At 33.4% G+C, this 23,107-nt stretch overlaps 1 protein-coding gene and 1 long non-coding RNA gene across 2 annotated transcripts; one reads left to right on the top strand and one right to left on the bottom strand.

Moving 5' to 3' along the window:
• Nucleotides 1–1,059: 1,059 nt before the first annotated feature.
• On the bottom strand, nt 1,060–22,756 carry cmah (cytidine monophospho-N-acetylneuraminic acid hydroxylase). Its single transcript, NM_001002192.1, has 15 exons — nt 22,748–22,756; nt 20,609–20,828; nt 17,515–17,606; nt 15,340–15,452; nt 12,245–12,435; nt 9,857–9,937; nt 9,543–9,609; nt 9,385–9,466; nt 7,353–7,490; nt 7,047–7,182; nt 6,821–6,964; nt 5,346–5,520; nt 3,726–3,842; nt 3,516–3,631; nt 1,060–1,526 (listed from the first exon to the last, which is right to left on the bottom strand). Exons 2-15 carry the CDS (start codon nt 20,812–20,814, stop codon nt 1,409–1,411), a joined length of 1,776 nt encoding a protein of 591 aa, NP_001002192.1. The 5' UTR covers nt 20,815–20,828; nt 22,748–22,756; the 3' UTR covers nt 1,060–1,408.
• LOC141381553 (uncharacterized) lies at nt 10,812–13,650 on the top strand. The gene is made up of 3 exons (XR_012401704.1): nt 10,812–12,020; nt 12,202–12,873; nt 13,088–13,650. It is a non-coding gene; the product is annotated as an uncharacterized lncRNA (long non-coding RNA).
• Nucleotides 22,757–23,107: the final 351 nt, after the last annotated feature.

The following is a 23,107-nucleotide window of genomic DNA, read 5'->3' as shown; positions in this document are numbered from 1 at the left end:
AGACAGACAGACAGACAGACAGACAGACAGACAGACAGACAGACAGACAGACAGACAGACAGACAGATAGACAGATAGATAGATAGATAGATAGATAGATAGATAGATAGATAGATAGATAGATAGATAGATAGATAGATAGATAGATAGATAGATAGATAGACAGAAAGATGGTTGGATGGATGGATGGATGGATGGATGGAATGTTAGATAGATAGATAGATAGATAGATAGATAGATAGATAGATAGATAGATAGATAGATAGATAGATAGATAGATAGATAGATAGATAGATAGATAGATAGAAGGATGGATGGATGTATGGTTGGATGGATGGATGGATGGATGGTTGGATGGAATGTTAGATAGATAGATAGATAGATAGATAGATAGATAGATAGATAGATAGATAGATAGATAGATAGATAGATAGATAGATAGATAGATAGATAGATAGATGGATGGATGGAATGTTAGATAGATAGATAGATAGATAGATAGATAGATAGATAGATAGATAGATAGATAGATAGATAGATAGATAGATAGATAGATAGATAGATAGATAGATAGATAGATAGATAGATAGATAGATAGATAGATAGATTAAAATTATTTTTAAAACATTCAAAACTGCTTTTAATCTAGCCCAAAATAAAACAAATAAGACTTTCTCTATTAAAAAATATTATACTGTGAACATTGCTCTGTTAAACATCATAGATAAAAACACAGAGATCAACGCACATTAGCGCCCCCTGTAGTGTTCATTTCTGCTAAGCCATGACCATTTTTAGCAGGTTCGAACACAAACCATATCACCTTATGTGCACTAGAGGGCGCCTTTTAATTAACATATCTAGTGATGGTTATTATCAGGAACATAACTGCAGACTCAATAAATGACACTGACAAGATTTGTTTTTTATTACAAATTACTGTATGGGATTTGTTTTAAATAAAACATTTCAAATAATTAATTAAATATTTTAAACTAATTATGAATAATTTTTTTATTGAATTTATGAGAGTTTAAATCACAAATTCTCAGTCAGCTCTCAGGTTTTTAGAAATGATTTTATTGAAAAGTGCTGAAGAGTTTCTTTATAAATAATCTAATTACAGTGATTCTTAAAGGGAGAGTTCATAGTAATTGAACTGGGATGAAACATTGGACAAAAACACCTTTCGTCCATAATCAATTAACAACATGACAGTGATAAATTAGATTTAATCTGGTATAAAAGTTCAGAAAGATCACAACCAGTGCAAACAAGCAATCATTCAACATCATTATCATAACAAAACCTGTGCAGATATTTTTTTGGGTGAAACGTCCCTTTAAGGCAGTAGTGATCAATGTCCGAAGGTATAAAAATAAGACAAATCAAAGAGCACGTCTGAGTGTTAAGAGACGCTGCATCCATTACTGCTCCCATTCTCCTGTGTTTGGCTGCAGATTTGAAGGAAATGTTGCCAATCTGGAGCCGAAAGGGGTAATTCAGTCTGAAAGTGATTCCAGAACCTAAAAAAAAAATATGTACATATATATATATATATATATATATATATATATATATATATATATATATATATATATATATATATATATATATATATTTATATATATATATATATATATATATATATATATATATATATATATATATATATATATATATAAATATAAATTTTAAATTTAAAGAAGCATAATAAGCAATTTTTAAGCAATTTCTGTCTGTACTTCAGTGTTTTTCCACCAAAATGAAGCTTTAGATCTGCCCAGACCTGCTTTAGAGTATAAATATTCAAACGTGCTTAAATAAAGGCGCAAAAGAAATAAACAAGCAAAATTACTTACAATATTTCAAAATAAAGGTCTTGCTTGCGTAAAATGTATTTTGAAATGTTTTATTTTGTATACATGTTTTAGAAAATGAGACTAAATGTCTTAAGAATTTTTTCTCACTATAAAAAAATCCTTTTTGTCATATTTTTAAGCTGAATCAAATTAATCTTATGAGTCCATTGAGCTTATATTATGTTAAACTGACTTAAAACAGCTTGGTTAACTTAGAAAATTAAGTTAGAACTTGATTAACTTAGTTTAATAGGTTACAATGAACTAAATGTACACATGCTGTCAGGACTAATTGATCCTATCATTTTTTAGGGTGTATAAATTAAATGTGTGTTGGATTAAATAATTATACTATGTAATCATTTGGATTGTATTATTTGATTTTAGTTCTATTATTATTACTTTGTGCATTTTTAATTATTACATTTTGTCTTTGTATTTATTCTTGTATGTTTCTTTTACAGCTGCACATTTTATCTCTCTGTACAGTGCCTTGAGATGCTACTTTTAAAGGTGCTTTATATTAATGTATTGTTAATAACACTCAGATACTGTATATACTGCCTATATAACAAACTGATATATAATATATTTAAAGTTAATTACAAATATCCATATATTAAACTGACTAGGACTAAAATAAAACAGAAATATACTTATAAAATATTAATAGCAAAAAATGACAATAGTACATAATAAAGCTTCTAAAACTAAAATCAGGCATCATTATTTGACCAAAAGTGAAAAATATTAGATATAAAATCTTATTTTATTTATCTTATGTTAACTAAAACTTTTAAAAATACAAACTGAAATAAAATAAGTTTAAGTGAAATTTGTCAAATGTTTTTAATTGTTTTTTTATTTAAATGAGAGTGAATAATAAATACCTAATATGTTACAAATCAAAACTATAATAAAAATATCTGCACGCTCCCCTCCTTCTTCCCTGCTGGCCACGCCCACTCCTGCCCTTTGCTTGCGAAGCTCCACGCCCATTATGATGCGTGTTTTGAAAAAAATTCTGAGGTAGACCTCAACCGAAAGTGGGGGGTTTCATGACCCTTTAAAGTGAGACCTTAAACATACATATAAGCCCTAATTTTACATCAGATTTCCATAAATAAACACATATTTCATGAGTATAACTAAACTTATTCTATTAAAAATTATATTAATACAAATCTTCAATGTCAATCTCCTTTGTTTTTTTTCTCCAGCTTGTCCCATAATAATTCCATTTGATATGCATCTAATTTTTGATTCGTTGGCTCAGTGGTTAGCACAATTGCCTCACAGCAAGAAGGTTGCTGGTTCGAGTCCCAGTTGTTTCAGTAGGCATTTCTGTGTGTTGTTTGCATGTTCTCCCCGTGTTGGTTTCCTCTGGGTGCTCTGGTTTCCCCCACAGTCCAAACAAATGTGCTATAGGGGAATTGATTAACTAAATTGGTCGTAGTGTATGAGTGTGTGTGGATGTTTCCCGGTACTGGGTTGCAGCTGGAAAGGCATCCGCTGTGTAAATATATGCTGGAATAGTTGGCGGTTCATTCCGCTGTGGCGACCCCTGATAAATAATTGGCTAAGCTGAAAACTGAATGAATGAATGAATGAATGAATGTTATTTTATTGTATTGTGTAGTGTGTATGTTTTACTTGTGATGGTAAACATCAGGGTCTCGGCTCATTCTGTTGTTGAAGCCGATGTACAGATCGTCCCACAGCAGTCCATTCACAACCACATGCCTCATCACATTCACACGGTTCTTGATCTGAAAACACGCACACACACACACATACAGTTAACGACACACTTAGCATTAGCTTTCTATGTGCTTCATTAGTGTGGTGTACTCTTCACATTACCTCCTCGTATGCATGTTCTCTCTCTGGTCGCTCCGTGGGGAATGAAAGATCCAGGAAATCCACCAGATAATCAAAACCTCCATTCAGGGGCTGGAAATCGTCATCCGTCTCAATGACCTGATGCAGAAAAACTTTAGCACATCTGTGGCTAGCATGACTAAACATGTTGCTATGTCTCTGTTGTTGCAAACCATGTTTTTAACACAAGATTTGACATATTTTTAAAGTATTTATCATGTTTTATTGCATGGCTAACATGATTTAGCATGTTTCTACTAGCATAAATTAGTATGTTGATGAAATATTTCTCTGTGTTGTAGAGCATGCTAACATGTTTGAGGACAAACGAACGTTGCTGAAGTATTTGTGTTGTTGCAGACTATGGTTTGCATGTTTTAGCATGGTTTTAGCATAAACTTTGCCATATTGATAACATATTTAGCATGGTTTATCGCATGGCTAACATGATTTAGCATGTTGCTATTGGCCATGTTTTTATCACGTTTTTAGTGTAAGTTTTGGCATTTTGTGAAAATATTTAACATGTTTTCCTACATGGCTAACAGATTTAGCATGTTGGTACTAGCATAAACAAACACATTGCTGAAACATTTCTCTATTGTTGTGTAGACCATGGCTTGCATGTTTCATCGTGTTGTTAGCACAAAATAGAATGTTAGGATATTTACCATGCATGGGTATCATGTTAAACTTGTTGCTAGCTTAGATTAGCATGTTAAAAACATTTGTCATGTTTAGTGCAGGCTAACATGCATTAACATGTTGTTTGTATAAATGAGCATAGGTAGCATGATTTAGCATGTTTTTACTAGCATAGAGTAATGTCTTACTGAAAGATTTCACTATTTCTGTAGAAGATGGCTTGCATGTTTTAGCATGTTTTTAGCAACAAATAGCATGTTAGAATATTTATCATGCAGGGCTAACAACATGTTTTAACATAAATTAGCATGTTTAAAACATTTGTGATATTTAGTGCAGGCTAATATGCATTACCGTGTTGTTAGCATAAATAAGCATGTTGCTACTAGCATAAAGTAACATCTTACTGAAACATTTCACTATTGTTGTAGAAGATGGGTTGCATGTTTGTTTTAACATGTTTTTAGCAACAAATAGCATATAAGAATATTTACTATGCATGGGTAATTTGTTTGAACTCGTTGCTAGCATAAATCTTATGTTGCTAGCTTAGATTAGCATGTTAAAACATTTGTCATATTTAGTGCAGGCTAACATGCATTGCTATGTTGCTAGCATAAATGAACATCTTCCTAAAAAAGTTTTATTATTGTTTAAGAAGATGGCTTGTATTTTTTAACGTTTTTAGCGAGAAATAGCATGTTAGAATATTTATCATGCAGAGCTAACATGTTTTAACTTGTTGCTTGCATAAATTAGCTTTATGTTTAAGACATTTGTAATATTTAGTGAGCATAAATGAGGATGTTATTGATACTTATACCATGTGGCTGTCCATGTTAAGCACGGTTTGTTTAAACATTTCTGTTTTTTCATGGCTGTTATGTTTTTCTGCATGGCTAATGTGTTTAGTAAGGGTTAGCATAATAAAATAGGTAATCAATGTGAGTTAATTACCCGGATGACCAGATTGTAGTTTCTGAATCCTGCCCAGTTATAATAATACTGGATCCAGTGCTTGTGTTTGAAGATTTCAGCTGAAATGGAGGCGTTCAATTGATTCAAATACAGGTCAAACTCCCAGTTGTCCTTGTAGATCTTTGTGCCATGAGGCGGATCAGTGATGGCAGTTCTGCAAAGAGAAAATCAAGCAGATGGAAAAACAGAAATGACGGATGTGTGGCATGCTAATTTACTCAGATGTGATCTTAACATGCTTCTTTTGCTTGTTAGCACATGGCTAATACGTCACTAGATTCTGCAAGATTCTAGTATAGCCAGCACATGTTTTCATGAATTAACATCTTCAGCAATTTTCTTGCTAGCCATGCATGGGAAATATTTTAGCATGCTAAATTCTGTTAACAACATGCTAAAACATGCAACAACAGTGATTAGTGTTTAGCATGTTCATTTATGCTAATAGCAACATGCTAAATCATGTTAGCCATGTAATAAAACATGATAAATATTTTAGCAATATGACAACATTTTGTTCATCTGTAACTAGCATGAATTAGCATGTTGCAGACAACATTCTAGCATCACCAGACATTGCTATAAATAATTCATGTTTTAGCTTGTTTCACATGTAAACAACATGAATTGAAAAGTGGGGGGTGTCATGAATGCATGTTGTTAACATGTTTTAGCACATATGGATAGCATGTAGTACCATGTTTTTAGTATAAATTAGGATGTTGCAGACAACATTCTAGCATCACTAGACGTTGTTTGAATTAATTCACGTTCTGGCTTGTTTCAGCATTAATTAACATGTTGTTAGCATGTGTTAGCACATATGGATAGCATGTAGTACCATGTTTTTAGCATACATTAGCATGTTTCAGACAACCTTCTAGCATCACTAGATGTTGTTAAGCATCAATTAATATGTTGCTAGCATGTTTTATCACATATGGATAGCATAAATTAACGTTTTCAGCATGAAATAACATGTTTTTGCATGAATTAACATGTTTCCAGCATGAATTAACCTGTTTTCAGCATGAATAAACATGTTTTTAGCATGAATTAACATATTTTCAGTATGACTTAACATGTTTTTAGCATGAATTAACATGTTTTAGCATGAATTAACATGTTTTAGCATGAATTTGCATGTGGCCAACATGTTTTCTTATTTTTATTTTTTTACATGTTTTATAGGTCGACTTCAACATGCTGTTTATGCTAATAATAAATATCAGCGTATGATGTTAAGGAATGTTTACCTTGTTTTTTAAAAATAACATAAGCCTAAATAAAACTAGTTATAGACTAATTTAAATATGACAGAACAAAACAAATATAATAAACATGGCAAAAACACAGCAACATTTGAAATAGAATCTGATCTCATGGCACTGATTGTTGATCTAATGAATTGAAGCTATATCAATATTCTAAATGCTAAACTAATGTAAACGCACTCATTGGATCGGTTATTCAGAGCCACAGCTAAATCCAGGACAGATCCAGGTAGAGGAGTCCAGGTTAAAGTGTTCAGGCAGCTTTTCCTTATCAGTTCGTTCAGCTCTGCTGGACTGTTCTTCGTGTTTGTCTCCTTTATGTACCTGTCACAATCAAGGGCTTATGTTACTGTTAATGAACACTGCAAATGCATCCATTCTTGCTATAGTTAAACATTAACTGCACCTGTCAGACGGGTGAGCTTCAGTGAAATATCCAGCAAACGGACAGTAGATCTTCGGCTGCAGAGATTTGACCAGCTGCGCCTTGTAGTTCAACAGCTTCTTCCTCTCGTTCTTGATAAAATTCGCCTTCCAGCTCTCTGTCAAAAGAAAGAAATCATGCTAGCAAAATGCAGATTAAAAATAAAGACGTGCCTAAATCAAATTATCATGTTAGAAATATGTAAATGACATGCTAATTAATGAAGTTATATCAGTTAGATATAGAGAAGTCACAGTTTTGGTGTAAAGCTCTTGCTGTGTAAGTTACCGGTGTATTTTCCACCATGGAAGGTCATGGGAAATCCAGAGGCGCCGCCTGCGAAGTCACTCATCATCACATCCACACCATGAGGAAGACGGCCATTGTTTGGTCTGGTGCAGTCGACTGTATTCAGGATCATGTGACCTTGAGAAGGGTTTTAATACTGTCTTATTGCTTTTCTGAAAGATTGTGTGATTCTGAACTCTGCAGTAACAATGCTGGAAATTGGAGAGGGGTCTGGATGCAGACTCGGTGCAGATGCAATCTGAGCTGCATGCAATGCTTTTTAGTGCGCTCACCTAACCCCACCCCTAACCCCACCCCTCACAGTGACGTCACTAACTCCATTTAGTGCATCGTGTCTGACATTGCTTTTTCGAGCGATTCAATCTCAGCTTGCATCATAAAGGCTGCATTGAGATACTGTTGGAAAATTCAGCATCAGTTGAGCATCTTCTATTTATTTTTTAGCAATAAAATCAGGTCATCTATCTGAAATGCTTTCAACCCATTTTCCCAGTGATATATCCCATTTTAAAGGTGCAATATTAAAGTTTGACACCCAGTGGATAAACTAAATTTTGCATTTCTGGATCAAAACAAACGCTAGGGCAGGTTGCCAGATTGAGGATCAACAGTCGAGCGTAAAGGCTGATATTAATCATGTTTTAACTAAAAGCAACGGCACACGATATAAGGAATATTTCCATATTAAAGGGTTTTAGTCCTAACCAACACCTGAAATGTATTTTAGAAACGGCTTCTACTTCTTACAGCTTAACAACAGAAAACTGACAATGATCAGCTCAGGTATGAAGCAGCAGCAGATAGTTCACCTCAGATCTGGAGAATAAAATAAATCGCTTGAAATTAAACTTTAGAATACTGAGACTCAGTGCAAACCAACACATATCAGCCATTCAGCATCGATTTAATCATGTTAAAGAGGCTTCATTGATATTAATTCGATTGTAAACCTGACCATTTCGCTGGAGTGCAGTGAGTGCACTATTCTGTGCTTCTGAATGGCTGTATTTACATTTCAGTTGTGTTTTGTCTGGTGTAAACAGCAAATTGCTTATCACTGCAAATCTCGTCATGACAGGATTGCAATGTAACCTGCTCACCCAATGTTTACATTTGTAATATTTATATTAATTGTTTATTAATAACCTCATGTGGAACTCTGAATCTACGCCTCATTTCAGAGTCTGCTACTGTCCACCGGAGGTCGCATTTCGGTCACGGGCGCATGCTTTGAGAGCCTTCATGACTGAATGAATGACATACTCTGTTTTCCACCAAGACAACCCGGGGTACTGAAATATAAATGACTAAACTAGCATTGAGCGGGTTTCCGGCATGTAATGCACATTTTCAAAGCAGAATATCTGACTTCATCATTGTTTTTCAGATGAACAAGAATGTTCACCTGGCATGTTTCTGAAATATCTACACACATATATGGTATTTTAATGCTTTAGAAGAGTCAAAAACTTACATACAGCACCCTTAAGTTGTACGTGGGTCATTTTAGACTCATGTCGTGCATCAGAAGTGGTTCTGCAGCTTGTGCATCAAAGGGTTAAAGTCACAGACTTGATTATATCTTGTGCCTAAATTGTTTAAACTATTCCAGCCAAACTAAACGAAATAAGTCAGAAGACAAATAGAACAGAAGAACACACCATGTAGCTTATCCTTGCTTTGTTAAACATCACTTGGAAAATATTTGAAGAGTGTGTTTGTTAAGCTGTAATTTACCAGCTGTCACTATTTTACAGCCTGATTATCAATGCTGCTTTCCTTCAGCCGAACTTTGCCTTTGCTGTTATACTTCTGTCAATTTTACTGTAACGTGCGCTTTATATCTCATGACAGATAAGGGCAGCCTCGCTCTGCCATCACATTGTTCTTATCGTACGTTTAGTTTATAACTATTTGAACTACTAAGTAACATATAAGTGATTATTGCCTCCTCAATGTGAGACAAAACAGAGAGTGAGGTTTAGAGAAATAAAAGCACCAGCGAAAATACCTTTATATTCCACTATTAAGCAGGTGTCCATTTCAGGATGAACGCCATCCATCAGGATCATGAACCTCAGATGATCATCCACCTTTAAAACGAGACAAATTTAATAAATGCACAACATAGGAAGCATAAATACAAAAACAAAAGCATGAGTATCTTACATTCTGCCACACACCGAACGGCACAACGTTGATGTTTGTTAAATTCACTCCGCTTTTCTCCAGATACCTGCAATGACATTAAAATGCAAGCTGTTGTTTTGTCGGATGGTCTACAAATCACATTTGCAAATGAGTTATGAGATGTGATCAGCTATAAAAATGCTAGTCAAATGCTAGTTTATTTCTAGTGTTTTACATATAATATAGACAGTATAATACACTTCACTATGGTTTTAAAACATAATATTTACCATTAATTACTAAAGTATTTTTTTTTCATGTGAGTTGCAAGAAAAGCTTGATGTGGGTCTCACCAGAAAACCGGACGTGAAGTGTTTCCAACATAAATGGGAATATCCGGACGCTTCTTGGAGAGATGTTGCAAAGTCGGATAGCTGATAAAAAAGAAGAATATAATATATATATATATATATATATATATATATATATATATATATATATATATATATATATATATATATAAATATATATATATATATATATATATATATATATATATATATATATATATATATATATATATATATATATATAAAATATATACACACACACACACACACATATATATACATACATATATACACACACACACACACACACATATATATATATATATATATATATATATATATATATATATATATATATATATATATATATATATATATATATATATATATAAATAAATATATAAAATGTATGCACTATATGGTAGATGATGTGTTTATTAGGGCTGCGCGATATTGGAAAAATCTGATATTGCAAAATCTTGTTCTTCAGGGATGTAGATGTAATTTTACAAGATGAATTGAATTGCTCAATTTGGAAAGAATTCTTTTATTTAGACTGTTCGGGATGATTTTGCATGGGAATGCATCTGCATAAATTATAATAAACAAATTAAAAGCATGGATAAGTACAATAGAGATGTGATGTATGGTTTCCTATGGAGCCAGTTTACAAAAATTCAGTAATTAAATATGAAGTAATACAGCAAAGTCTTCATTGTATGCACTGTTTACAATCTCCTGTAGAATTGCCAGTTACTTCAATTATAAAATCAATACGGTATATGCTGGAGCATGCTAATAGGACTTTTAATTTGCCAGTAACCTGGGTTAACTGCTTCAGGTGAACTGAATGCCAATGCAAGATCTGCGTGTTTAAGGTCTGTTTTCTTTAAAAATCAGCGATCTCCACTGGCTGAGTGATATCCGATGTAATGTGGTGCTCAGATTGTACAAGAAGCACTGCATTAAATCACATTTTCCCCTGCCATGTCTTTATAATATGAAGATTTATTTTACACCATGATATTTAATGGAGCTTCTGAGCTAACCTGCCGATTCTGATGGGCGCGTGCGAGTAAATGGCTTTTTGTCTTGTTTTTACGCTTGAGCAAGTAAATGAATGCCAAAGTCTATTTAACTGAATGTATTTTAATGACATTACAACATCGATACAGTAAAAGGAACTGTATAAAATGGAAAAAAACTCACAATAACGGGCCACCAGAAGTTTATCAGTATGGGAATCACACTAGCTCGGCATATACCCTATTACAGCAATATACTGTATTTACATTTACAGCGCTATTTATCCCACTGTATATTTATTAACAGTCTTGTATATATATGCTTTAAAATATACAGTTATTTTCACAAAGCAACTATAAAATACAATAACATGCTGCATTACTGTCCTACAGTAAAATAAAGCTCACATTACCATTCAATAGCAAACATCATTAACAGTGCACATAATTAAATCATTGTTAAAGCCTCACACTTTATCATTTCTTGTACCTAAATGGTATAAATTATCTTGAAATCTCATACACACGGTAAATAATCATTAACAGTTCTATATTTTAATGTTTTCCATTTATGTACGGTTGTAAATTGATCATTATGGGATGTTGATCTCTGCTTTGCCCACTTTTGATGTTGAAAATTCAACTCTACAGTTTAACAACGTGATGTTTTAGTCATTTAAAATAAGATAATGTACAAGAAATAATAGGAATATAGAGAAATAAGTCTGTAAAATAACAGAAAAGCGGCTGGCAGTTTATTACAAGGTGTTTGTAGGAAAATATATAACACCAACCCAGACAATATAGCACTTTAAACTATTAAAATGTTCATAAAAGTCACTTTTTCACACTTTTCAAGGTTAAAAGTTGTTGGAAAAAAAAGATTAAGATCCCATAATACAATTCAAAAGCAGAAATAAATGGTGGAAAATAAAAACATGAGTCACAAAATACGGAAAACTGCTAATTTACGGATATTTCATACAGTACAGGCCTTTAAAACACAACCAATTGAACATTTTTCATTCCTTTAGGTCAGGGATCACCAAACTTGTTCCGGTGTCCTGCAGATTTTATCTCCAACCCTTATCAAACACACCTGAACAAGCTAATCAAGGTCTTACTATACTTGAAACACCCAGGCTGGTGTGTTGAGGCAAGTTGGAGCTAAACCCTGCAGGGCACTGGACGTCCAGGAGCGAGATTGGTGACCCCTGCTTTAGGGTTAAACATCGCAAATCTCATGTGTCCTGAACTGTAGTTCCCGATTATTATCATTTTGTTTTAGCATTGCAGATCATTCAGATCATGTGATTGTTGCAGATTCATAGATTGCGACTACATTCAAAACAGTATCAGTGCTTACCTGAGGTGGTCTGAATGCATGTGGCTGATGTAAACGAGATCTGCCTCCATCAGTCTGTCCATAGCATCTTTCGGAGGCTCGTGTAGGAGCCACCATCCTCTGGCAAATGCTGGTCCTGTGAGCCACGGGTCAAACATCATCCTGCGCTCGCCCGCTTTCAGCTCCATACACGCATGAGTGATGTAGGTCAGCTGAAACACACAGTCATACACTGTAAAATAAGCAATCTGCACAATGTAAATAAAATGAAATATGTTAATTAACATACAGTTGAAGTCATAATTATTAGCCCTCCTGCAATGTAAAATGCAGTTAGTTGATTATAATTATTGAGTAAACAATGAACTATGTGCATTATTAGCATGCAAGATAAGTCAATGGATTTACTCACTTTTCTTTTAATGTAACCTATAGCTTTTTACAGTGTGTGATTTTTATTTTTTTATTTTTTTTTCAAATATTTCCCAAATGATGTTGCACAGATTTAGGAAATTTTCACAGTATTTCCTATAATATTTTTTCTTCTGCATAAAGTCTTATTTGTTTTATTTCGGCTAGAATAAAAGCAGATTTAAATTTTTTAAAAACCATTTTAAGCATAATATCATTACCCGCCTTAAGCAATATTAGTTTTGGATTGTCTCCAGAACAAACCACTGTTATACAATAACTTGCCTAATTACCCCAACTTTACCCTATTAACCCTATTAACCCTATGTCACTTTAAGCTGAATACTAGTCTTGAAGATTATCTTATTATTATAATATTGAAACATTATTTACTGTCATCATGACAAAGAGAAAATAAATCAGTTATTATAAATGAGTTATTAAAACTGTTAGGTTTAGAGATGTGTTGAAAACAATCTTCTCTCCATTAAACAGAAATTGAGGAATTATATATACAGGGGCGAATAATTCAGACTTTAACTGTATATTAGAGGTGGAGACAAAGCAACTAGTCTGACAACTTTAACAAGGATGTAAATGAAGTGGATAGTTGAAGGCTCGTGGCCAACACCCACCCATATCTCGTCAACAAAACAGTCAAATTAATAATGGCCGAAAGAGCCTAACAAGGAAACACATGCAATTACAAATAATCTTTATTGCTCTAACAGCAAACGTGTTGAAAATCCTCACAACGCAATTAAGAAAACACACTGCAAATTCTCACAGCGCATGCAAGTAACACAGAAGACAGCGGAAATGTTTAAAGGAGACTCAAAAACTGTAAATGCGGACCAAATGTAAATACATATGTTTTTATGCTGTTTTAGGCAGGGTTTTAACTACTTATTGAAAACAAAACATTTCTGTATGACTACAAGGGCTGACACTTTAAATGTTTTTACACATCAACATGCATGGAATTTAGTTTTTCATTAAAAATGAAATGTGAAGCACTGTTGTTTTGTATTTGTTTATTATACCACTAATTAGGTCTGAACCAACAATAATTAAGTTTAAATGTTTTATAATGCACAACTAGCATAGTATGTATTGCATTTTAATAAAGCATATGAATAATTACTGATAAAACAAGCAAAAAACACATAATTCCTGCGCCAGTGTTAAATTGTTAACCGTTTTGAAAATGTTATTTTAACTCTGGCTGGTGTGGATTATATATATATACCGGTAAAGTGTTAAAATTAACTGTTGAATTAACACTGTTGATTTTGCTGTGTGGGAATTTAAAGGAATACAGAACTTTTGGAAAGCTGTGACAGAAATGATAGAAAAGATTCATGAGGTTAATATACCAATGTCTCCTGTAATTTTTTAAATTTCATTTATGTCCCAAGGAGATCAAGTTAAAAAAAGACGGAGCATATATTTATGAATATATGTATTCTGCAAGCGAAGCGGCTTATGTCTTTAAATTGGATCGATGGATCCGCATCAAAGGATTTGCTCTTTAGTGTTTGGACTCTCAGCAGTGATTATTAAACCACACTGAACTGAACTAAACTGAACTTCAGCTCTGAAAACTGGACTGACACTGTTTACATTTACTATTATCTTCAGTGTTTAGCTGCTTTGACACAATCTACATTGTAAAAGAGCTAGAGAAATAAAGATGAATAGAATATAATTGAATAGAATTGGAAAATTATTTGTGCACCAAATATAGGCTTGAAGAGATGGTAACAAACATGTCAAGGAAAAAAAACTTGTATATTCAGAAATAAATACATAATTTTTGAGTTTTTGAGAATTGTTATATTGTTTTTAAAAGGTGGTCGAGTTGGAAATGATTTATTAGAAGATTAGTAAACAAGCTGATCTTTTATTCTGATGTAAAGTACTGAGAAGCCTTTAGTTTTGTTTGTTGGTTCATGTTATATCTGGTACATGGTAATGTGTACTTGTTAAAATGTAATAAAAAGGAATTGGAAAAAAAAAAAAACAGGACAGACCCAGCTGTTATGAGTTATGGGTATTTAGGCTGATGATATATACAAAAGACAAGTTTTGGGGGTGATTTGTTTGTGTCTAGTGTCTAGTTATTTGTTTGTCAAGCTGTAACGCTGATATATCAGATTGTTACAGTGCTCAGGTCTATGTTCCTTACAGGTTGATCAGATAACAGAGAGTGAAACAGATAAAAACCACATCGATCACATTCAAAACAACGGCATTTCCCATGACAGCTTTGTGCTTTCAATAATGATCATTTGTTTGATTTAATGGCGCCTTTGTAAAACGTTCAAGTTCATCTTACAGAGCACACAGTCTGTATTTGAGTTGTAATAACCTCAGAAAGCAACAGATTAGGATGTAATGCATGACGCATACAATGCTTGTGTGTGTTGTCCATTGTAATTTGTGTGTATTGAGTCGGGCAGGTGGAGCGTTCAATACACTAAAGGCTTTTCTTTATCTGTGGATTTATATATTTACATTAGGCATAGTTTTATAGCTACAATACTCAGACATCCCTTTTCTGTTGTGATTAATAATTCGTTGGTAATGTTTGGCAAGCCTGATTAAACACATGGCTCATCTCCTTCTTGATTCTCTGAGTAATACATGACCAATATCGGTGCAGAGTTTTTAATTGTTACTACTCTGCTGGGGTCTGATTGTACCGTAATCTCTCCGGCTTGCAGATCTTGTGCTTCTCTGGGCTCTGCAGTCCAGGGGTCTGGAGGATTCAACTCCAGCAGCTCTAAACTCCCGTCAGTCTCAGACAGCACTGCTTCTACACACAAACATGACAACACGGGGTTCACTTCAATCTGATTGACAATTAATACATATCTATTCTATATGTACAGAGCTCAGGATATATAAATACACCTCTCACAAGTCTCTCGTTTAAACTCATATATTCTTAATACGACGCTCTACAATATTTGATGTGTGCATATACATTAGATTAGTCAGTACTGAAGCCAAATCTGGAGCTCATCTAACAAAATGACTTATGATAACGCTCCAAAAACTAGTGCAGCCAAAGTTATATTATAGAAAAATATTAAATACAAATTTAATAAAGAGGAAAAATCAAGAGAAGCAAAAAAAAAAAAAAATGAAACATTTAGTTGAAATTTGATAGGTTTTAATTTATTTTTGCAAAAATTAGCTTGAATTTAATAGTTTAAAGTATGTCATTTAATTAATCTTTCATTTCCCCAATATGGTTGGTGACTGAAATACAATTTTAATAAATATATCTGTTTAATAAATCTGTTTTGTTTAAACGCAGCAAATACAATGCCTATATTCATTGAAAAATGTAGAAAAATATTCATTTTCAAAATGGGCTGTACTCTATTATGCTGAGCACTGTTTAACTAGACAACATGTGTCAATTTTACCTCAAAATCTAGTAAATATTCAGTAAAGTGTAGTTTCTGGAACATTTCATTCCAATTTTTAAAACATTCCATTTTTGACAGATAACAGTTTAGAATGTTCCATTCCATTTTTGAAACAGTCTGTCTTTGGAACATTACATTTTTGGAACAGTCTGTTTTTGGATCATTCAATGTTCAAGCTAGTGTGCTACAAAACAGTGACTAAACCTGATCTTAATCTGCCAATGGTGTAAGTAATCTTCGGCTCTATTTTATCGATCTAAGCGCAAATCTAAAGCACATGGTGCAAAGGCACCGTGTCCGAATCCATTTTTGCTATTTTAAGGATGAAAAAATGTGCTCTGCAATCTGGCGCATGGTCTAACAGGGCTGTGCTTATTCTCTTAATGAGTTATGAGTGTGTTTTGAGCAAAGCTTGCATTAAACCAATCAAAGTCTCATCTCACATTTCCTTAAAGAGTCAATTGTGTTGCACTATTGTTGTGTTTGCTATTTACATGGCAGAAGTTTCAAGTGGAGAAACTGAACGCTTCACTAGCTAGAAAACAGTTAAACAGAGCCTCTGCAGCACGAGGATAAAGAACGAGCCTCCTCCATTCAGCCTTTTTACCTTCTCTTTACTCACTCTACTGAAGAAAGCCATTAGCCCACATATTTAATTCAATCTGTTAAGAGCAAAGATTTGTTTGAAAACTATTCCTAAATTAAGTTCTAATATCCAGCAAAGGAACAAATGATCAATAATAATGAAGTGTGGTCAAAAAAATGGAGTTATATCCAAACACACTTCCTGTTTTTATGCCCCATATGATGATGCAGACGTCTCCAAAACCCCACAGGTGGACAAATCTAAACTAGTTTTTATTAAAACAAATATAAATATGCATGCAGTAAATAACGCACCAACAATGCGTCGCAACTCATTTCTTTTATAGACAAAGTGGCGCAAATGGATTTGCTATTTAAACAATATGATGCAAAACGTGAAAATTACTGTTGTGCTGATCTGAAAATAGCAACAAATCGCGCCATACACGTTTTGTGCCTTATTGCACCGGGTGTATGATAGAGCCCCTTAAATAAATAACTTATTTAACTTGTTTAACTTATCACATTGGTTAATTATTTTGCTTTTTTTTAAAGAAAAACTCACTTAATTTGGACTTATTATTTCTGAAAACAACACATTATGCGCTAGTTGTATAGAAAGTGCTTCTTGATTTAGGAATTTCTAGACATTGGGACTAAAAACAAGACAAAAACTCCATGTAAGAAAAGCTTGCAGTAATACAGAGGCAGATTTACTTCCAGAAATCTAAAGTTAGAAAAGAAAGATGCATTAGTTGTTGTAGCTTCTTGGTGAATCCACTGAAGCCGTAAAGACTCTTGTCAATGTTGTCATCATTGCTTCATTTACAAAAACAAACGTTTGAGGGATCTTACCGAGTTCATCCTGCATGAAGCTGTCTGGTGGATTGACGTACTGCATAGTGGCCACGTTGAGTTTCCAGTAGTGTTTGGTACACCGAACTGTTCTGTAACGAACACACAATTCATTATTTACAATAATTTCTACAGTACGGCATTTGTAAATCTTGCTCAAAACCTAAAGTAAGAGTAACACATTTTGCACAGTATAAAATATCAGTGAAATGAACAGTTAAAGATGCAGTTATTAGCCACAAATGGTTGTGAATTTTGTTTGTTTTTTTACAAATGTTTCCCAAGTGCTGTTTGACAGAGCAAATCAAATTTTCACAATATTTCCTATTATGTTTATTCTCTGGAGAAAGTTGTAATTCTTTTAGTTTGGCTGGAATATATATGTAAATCAGGGTGTCCGCGGGGTCTTAAAAAGTCTTGTAATATCTTTAATCTCAAAAAGAAAATTCTGGGCCTTAAATTGACTGAAATATTGTGTTGTAGGTCTTTAAAACCTTTAAAACTTTGTTAAACAGGTCTTAATTTTCCTTTGTTCAAGTATAGTTACCCAATCAGGCTAACTTATACAATCACCAACAATCCCTCTCAATAAAACTTTTAACTTTTTATTTAAGAATGTAACTTTTAACCATGATGGTTTAATTATTTTCCTCACAATTACCTTTGTTTAAAAGTTCTCCATGTATTTACTGCTGAGGACGCTGACCTGGACAGACCGCTGTGCATACATTTAGTTTATAATAGTTTTAATACATTTTAAATGCTTTTCTATTATTTCCTTTTAGGAAAGGTTATAATAATAATTAATAATAATTCCTTACATTTATATAGCGCTTTTCTGGGCACTCAAAGCGCTTTACACACAATGGGGGGGATCTCCTCATCCACCACCAGTGTGCAGCATCCACCTGGATGACGCGACAGCAGCCATTTTTTGCGCCAGACCGCACACCACACACCAGCTGATTGGTGGATTGATGAAGCCAATTGGAATATGGGGATGGTTAGGAGGCCATGATGGACAAAGGCCAGTGGGCAGATTTGGCCTGGATGCCGGGGTTAAACCCCTACTCTTTTCGAAGGACATCCTGGGAGACCCCCAGAGAGTCGGGACCTCGGTTTAACGTCTCATCCGAAAGACGGCACTCACTGAGCAGTATAGCGTCCCCGTCACTATACTGGGGCATTAGGACCCACACAGACCGCAGGTTGGGCGCCCCCTGCTGGCCTCACTAACACCACTTCCGGCAGCAACCCAGCTTTCCCATGTGGTCTCCCATCCAGGTACTGACCGGGCGCAGCCCTGCTTAGCTTCAGTGGGCGACCATGTGAGAGTTGCAGAGAGCTAGCTGCCGGCGGTTATGTTGTTATGTTGTTATGTTATGTTGAAAAGGTGTATGTAAATATTTAGAGCTTGCTTGCTTGATTTGACACAATATTTAAAATATTTTGCACTGAATTACTTAAACTATTTACTCTTTAATGATTAAATTATTATTATTGCATGACTGAATTTATTAAATTATTTTAAAAAGGTTGAAAAGGCAAATAAAAATCTTTTCCAGCTGGCCCATTCCACAATTCATTAATGTTTAGCCCTGTATGAGTCTTATTTCATTCATAATGGTCTTAGAAAGTCTTGAATTTAACTTGCTGAAATCTGCAGAAACCCTGATAAATCAATGTAAAAATTGCTAAGGTCATCATTATTACCGCTTTAAGAAATTTGTTCTACAGAGCAAACCACTGTTATACAATGACTTGCCTAATCACCCTAATTTTACCCTAATAGGTAAGCCTTCTTTAACACTTTTAAGAGTGTGGACTACGTTCATAAACACGTTTTTTAATGTCCTGTCTAAAAGGAAGCAATTGTTAAAGGTTTTCCTGTGTGAAGCTGTTGTAAAAACAACCAGTCAGCAAACGACTTTCGCTGTAATCGATCACAATCTTTACCACAGTGTGTGTTTGAGGTGTGAAAAACACCTCAAGAAACAAAAGAAAAGTTGTTGAAGAAAGGACACCTGTACAGAGAGGTTTATGTTCATTTTGCTCTAATCCAGCACAAAACTGCTCTGTTTGATTAGGAATGAGATAGTTGGTGATATGAAACAAACGTTTAGACAGCACAGACACAGTTTTGTTTGTCCGATTGTTTCTTTTGTTGATCTAAATAGCCGATACTGCAGTGTCACTTCTCCTTTGGCCTCCTTTGTGGTTGCTGTCAATGCATTTTTAAGTTATTTATAAATGGTTGACTTGTATAGACGGTGGTTGTTTTATGTACTATCAATTTTTAAATAGCGCTACCTCAGGAGCCCTTTGTGCTTTGGTACCAAAACTTAACACAAGGACTGATCATTCCACCAGATCAACAAATGCATGTTTGGCATTAATGGCTTTTAAGAACTGTTATGGACAGAGATCTTTCTTTTATGCATTCACAAAAGCCTGGAATGAGATTCCGCAACATCTAAACACAATACCAACACTGAGAAAATTTTTAGAAAATCCCATGCTCGTCATCTGATGGTCAACTATCGCTGGAGCCACTGAGATAGTAGCCGGCTTTTCTCTATTTTATATGTTTGGTGATTGTTTGTACTGTGTTGATGGATGAGATGGCAAGTGTGTCTGCCTGTTTTAATGTTCTGCAGAGCAGGAACCTGCTGAAAAATAGCATTCATGCTGAGTCAGGCCCGATTATCTCTTAATCTTTTCCTGTATTTTTATAAATAAATAAATAAATGTATATGGAGGTCTATTAAAAACACATTTTGTTATGATTTGTCTGGATTTAGGTCTGATCTGAATGTTTATCAATGTCAAAAAGTAGCAAAAATATTATAACAAAATAAATATTTAAATGCAAAAGACTTGGACATTTTTAAGTGGTTGATTTATGCATGTTCAGTAAAAACATGGTCTAGAAAATGCTTCTTAATCAAAGATTAAGATAGTTTTGATTTATTTGGACTAGAAACAAGTCAAAACCTCTAAGAAATAAATAATAATAATAATAATTATTATTATTATTATAGGCATGTTTAACTAGTAATGTTATTTATTTTTTAGAAAGAGTGTATCTATTCACCTGCCGTCCATGTCCTCGATGTCTTTAATGAACAGTCCTCCCTGGTGTTTGCACTGGTTCCTGCACGCCCGCAGCTCGCCGTTTGCTTTGTAAATGATGTAACATTTTCCATCCTTGTTGTTTTTCTGAAAATTAATTCCGTCTTTGAGGTTTCGAACATCTTCAGCCTCCAACCGCAGCACTGTGTGCGAGACCTGAGCTGCCATCCTGCTGCAGTGGCCTAAAGAACAGCATGCTAGATCATCTTTAACATGTTTACATATGTTTTTTGGTATTAGGGAAATTTTTTAGTACTGATTATATTATAATGCAATATTTAAATATACAAACTAGCAACTGTGTGTTTAAATGTGCACTGATTTGCATACTTTTCCAGATCAGATGCATATTTGTTGACATATAAAAGTCAAATGACGCACACTTTAAAATCATGGCCCCTTGTTAATGTACTTACTAACATGGACAAAAAAAATTAACAATATATTTCTGAAAGGATTTGTTAATGTTATTAAGTAAATCTTATGGCATTATAAAATGCTATTAATATTCAGTTAATGAAAATACAGCTGTTCATTGTTGGTTCCTTTTATCTCACAGTGCATTAACTAATATTAATAAGCACAACTTTAATAATTTTAATAGATTTTAATAATGTATTGGTAAATATTGATCTAGTAAATGCTGTGCAAGTACTGTTCAAAACATTAGTTTGGTAAATGCTGTAAAAATTATATGACTAAAAAGTCATGACAAGACTTTAACTTATTTTAATAAGTTTATCAGGTTTCAACTAAATTATTTATGTTATTTAAAGCTTAACTTAATATTTACTTGTTATGTTGATTCATGTTGATGAAGTTGACATTATTATTTCTTTTATTTAGCCAGGAGATCACATTGAGACAGTTCTGTCTCTTCTTCCTGTGAAACCTGGTCACGGACATGACTAAAAAGGTTAATTTATCGCTTTAAAACAAGTTCCCTCACTTTATTTTACAATGAGATTCAACTTATCACTTTAAAAGCTACAGGTTTCATGCATTTTTTTTATTAAAATCAACTTATCACTTTAAAAGCAACAGGTTTACTCACTTAAAAATAAAATAAGGTCAAATAATTTCTTCAAAAGCAAAGGTTTTACTCACTTTTTAAAATAAAAATGAACTTATTGCTTTAAAAGCATCATGTTTACTCACATATTTTAAATTAAACTCAAATAATCACAATAAAAGCAACAGGTCCCATTCTTATAAAAGAAAGGCAGTTTTTTACTTTAAAAGCAACAAGTTTGTATAGTTTATTACTTAAACTATTGATTGATTCACAAATAGATTCACTTCCCTTTCACATATTTTTCACTTTCATTAATCACTTAAAAGCAACAGGTTCACTCGCATTCTTTTACAATAAACTCAACTCACCACTTTAAAAGCAACAGGTTTACTCATATTTTTTTTTAATTTAAATCAGCTTATTGCTTTAAAAGCAAAAGCTTTGCTCACCTTTTTCAATGTAAAATGAAATGATTACTTTCAAAGCAACATGTTTACTCACTGAATAAAATAAAATCAAATAATAACTTAAAAAGCAACGGGTTTACTCACTTTAAAAAAATAAAATCAAGTTTTTGCTGTAAAAAAAGCAACAGGTTTACTTACTTTTTAAAAATGTACTCAGCTAATCGCTTTAAAAGCAAAATATTTGCTCACTTTTTTAAAAACAGGTCATCAAATCACTTTAAAAGCAACAGGTTTACTCATTTTCAAAAACAAAATCAACTAATCGCTTTAAAAGCAACAGATTTACTACGTTTTTGACTGTAAAGTCAACTGATCACTTTAAAAGCAACAGTTTTACTCACTTTTTAAAAATCAACTTAACTAATCACTTTAAAAGCAAAATATTTGCTCACTTTTTAAAAATAAAGTCAACAATTCACTTTTAAAAGCAACAGATTTACTACGTTTTTTACTGTAAAGTCAACTAATCGCTTTACTTTAAAAAACTAAATAGATAAAGTTTATCACATTAAAAGCAACAGGTTTACTTTATATTTTAAAATAAAATTTACAGTGCAGATGAATATAGATAAATAAAAAGCGAGAGAGAGAGAGAGAGAGAGAGAGAGAGAGAGATTACCGTAGTGTGCAGTGCAGTCTGTGGAGTATGTCAGAGTGAAGGTCTGTGGTCTTTATCAAGCTCTACTGACTCTAAACTCCACGTCATTCTGAAAACAAAGCCTTTCTGATTGTACTCAGGACTTTATGGTATGCAATTGCACAAATGTGTAAAGGAAATGCTGCATGTTAAATGACTTATGATTGTATTGACTTTTTTATTATATGCATAACATTTTAAATAAGTCAATTATATCTTTAGAGTTTTGTGTGTGTGTGTGTGTGTGTGTGTGTGTGTGTTAATGGCACGCCCAAGTGAAAGAGCAAAAGTGTTTTGATGTAAAGGACTGAATGTGAGTTGAACAGGTTCAATTATAGAGTT

This window comes from Danio rerio, chromosome 4, assembly GCF_049306965.1.
Source record: "Danio rerio strain Tuebingen ecotype United States chromosome 4, GRCz12tu, whole genome shotgun sequence".
NCBI lineage: Eukaryota > Metazoa > Chordata > Actinopteri > Cypriniformes > Danionidae > Danio > Danio rerio.
Note: the sequence above shows the minus strand (reverse complement) of the source record. Positions and strands in the feature narration are given on the sequence as shown.

Coding starts and splice junctions, on each gene's coding strand:
- cmah (NM_001002192.1), bottom strand. CDS start 20,814: ATGGCAGCTCAGGTCTCGCACACAGTGCTGCGGTTGGAGGCTGAAGAT. Junction 15,453..17,514: donor CTTCATGCAGGATGAACTCG/GTAAGATCCCTC, acceptor GTTTGTGTGTAG/AAGCAGTGCTGTCTGAGACT. Junction 9,610..9,856: donor ACTTCACGTCCGGTTTTCTG/GTGAGACCCACA, acceptor ATGTCATTGCAG/GTATCTGGAGAAAAGCGGAG.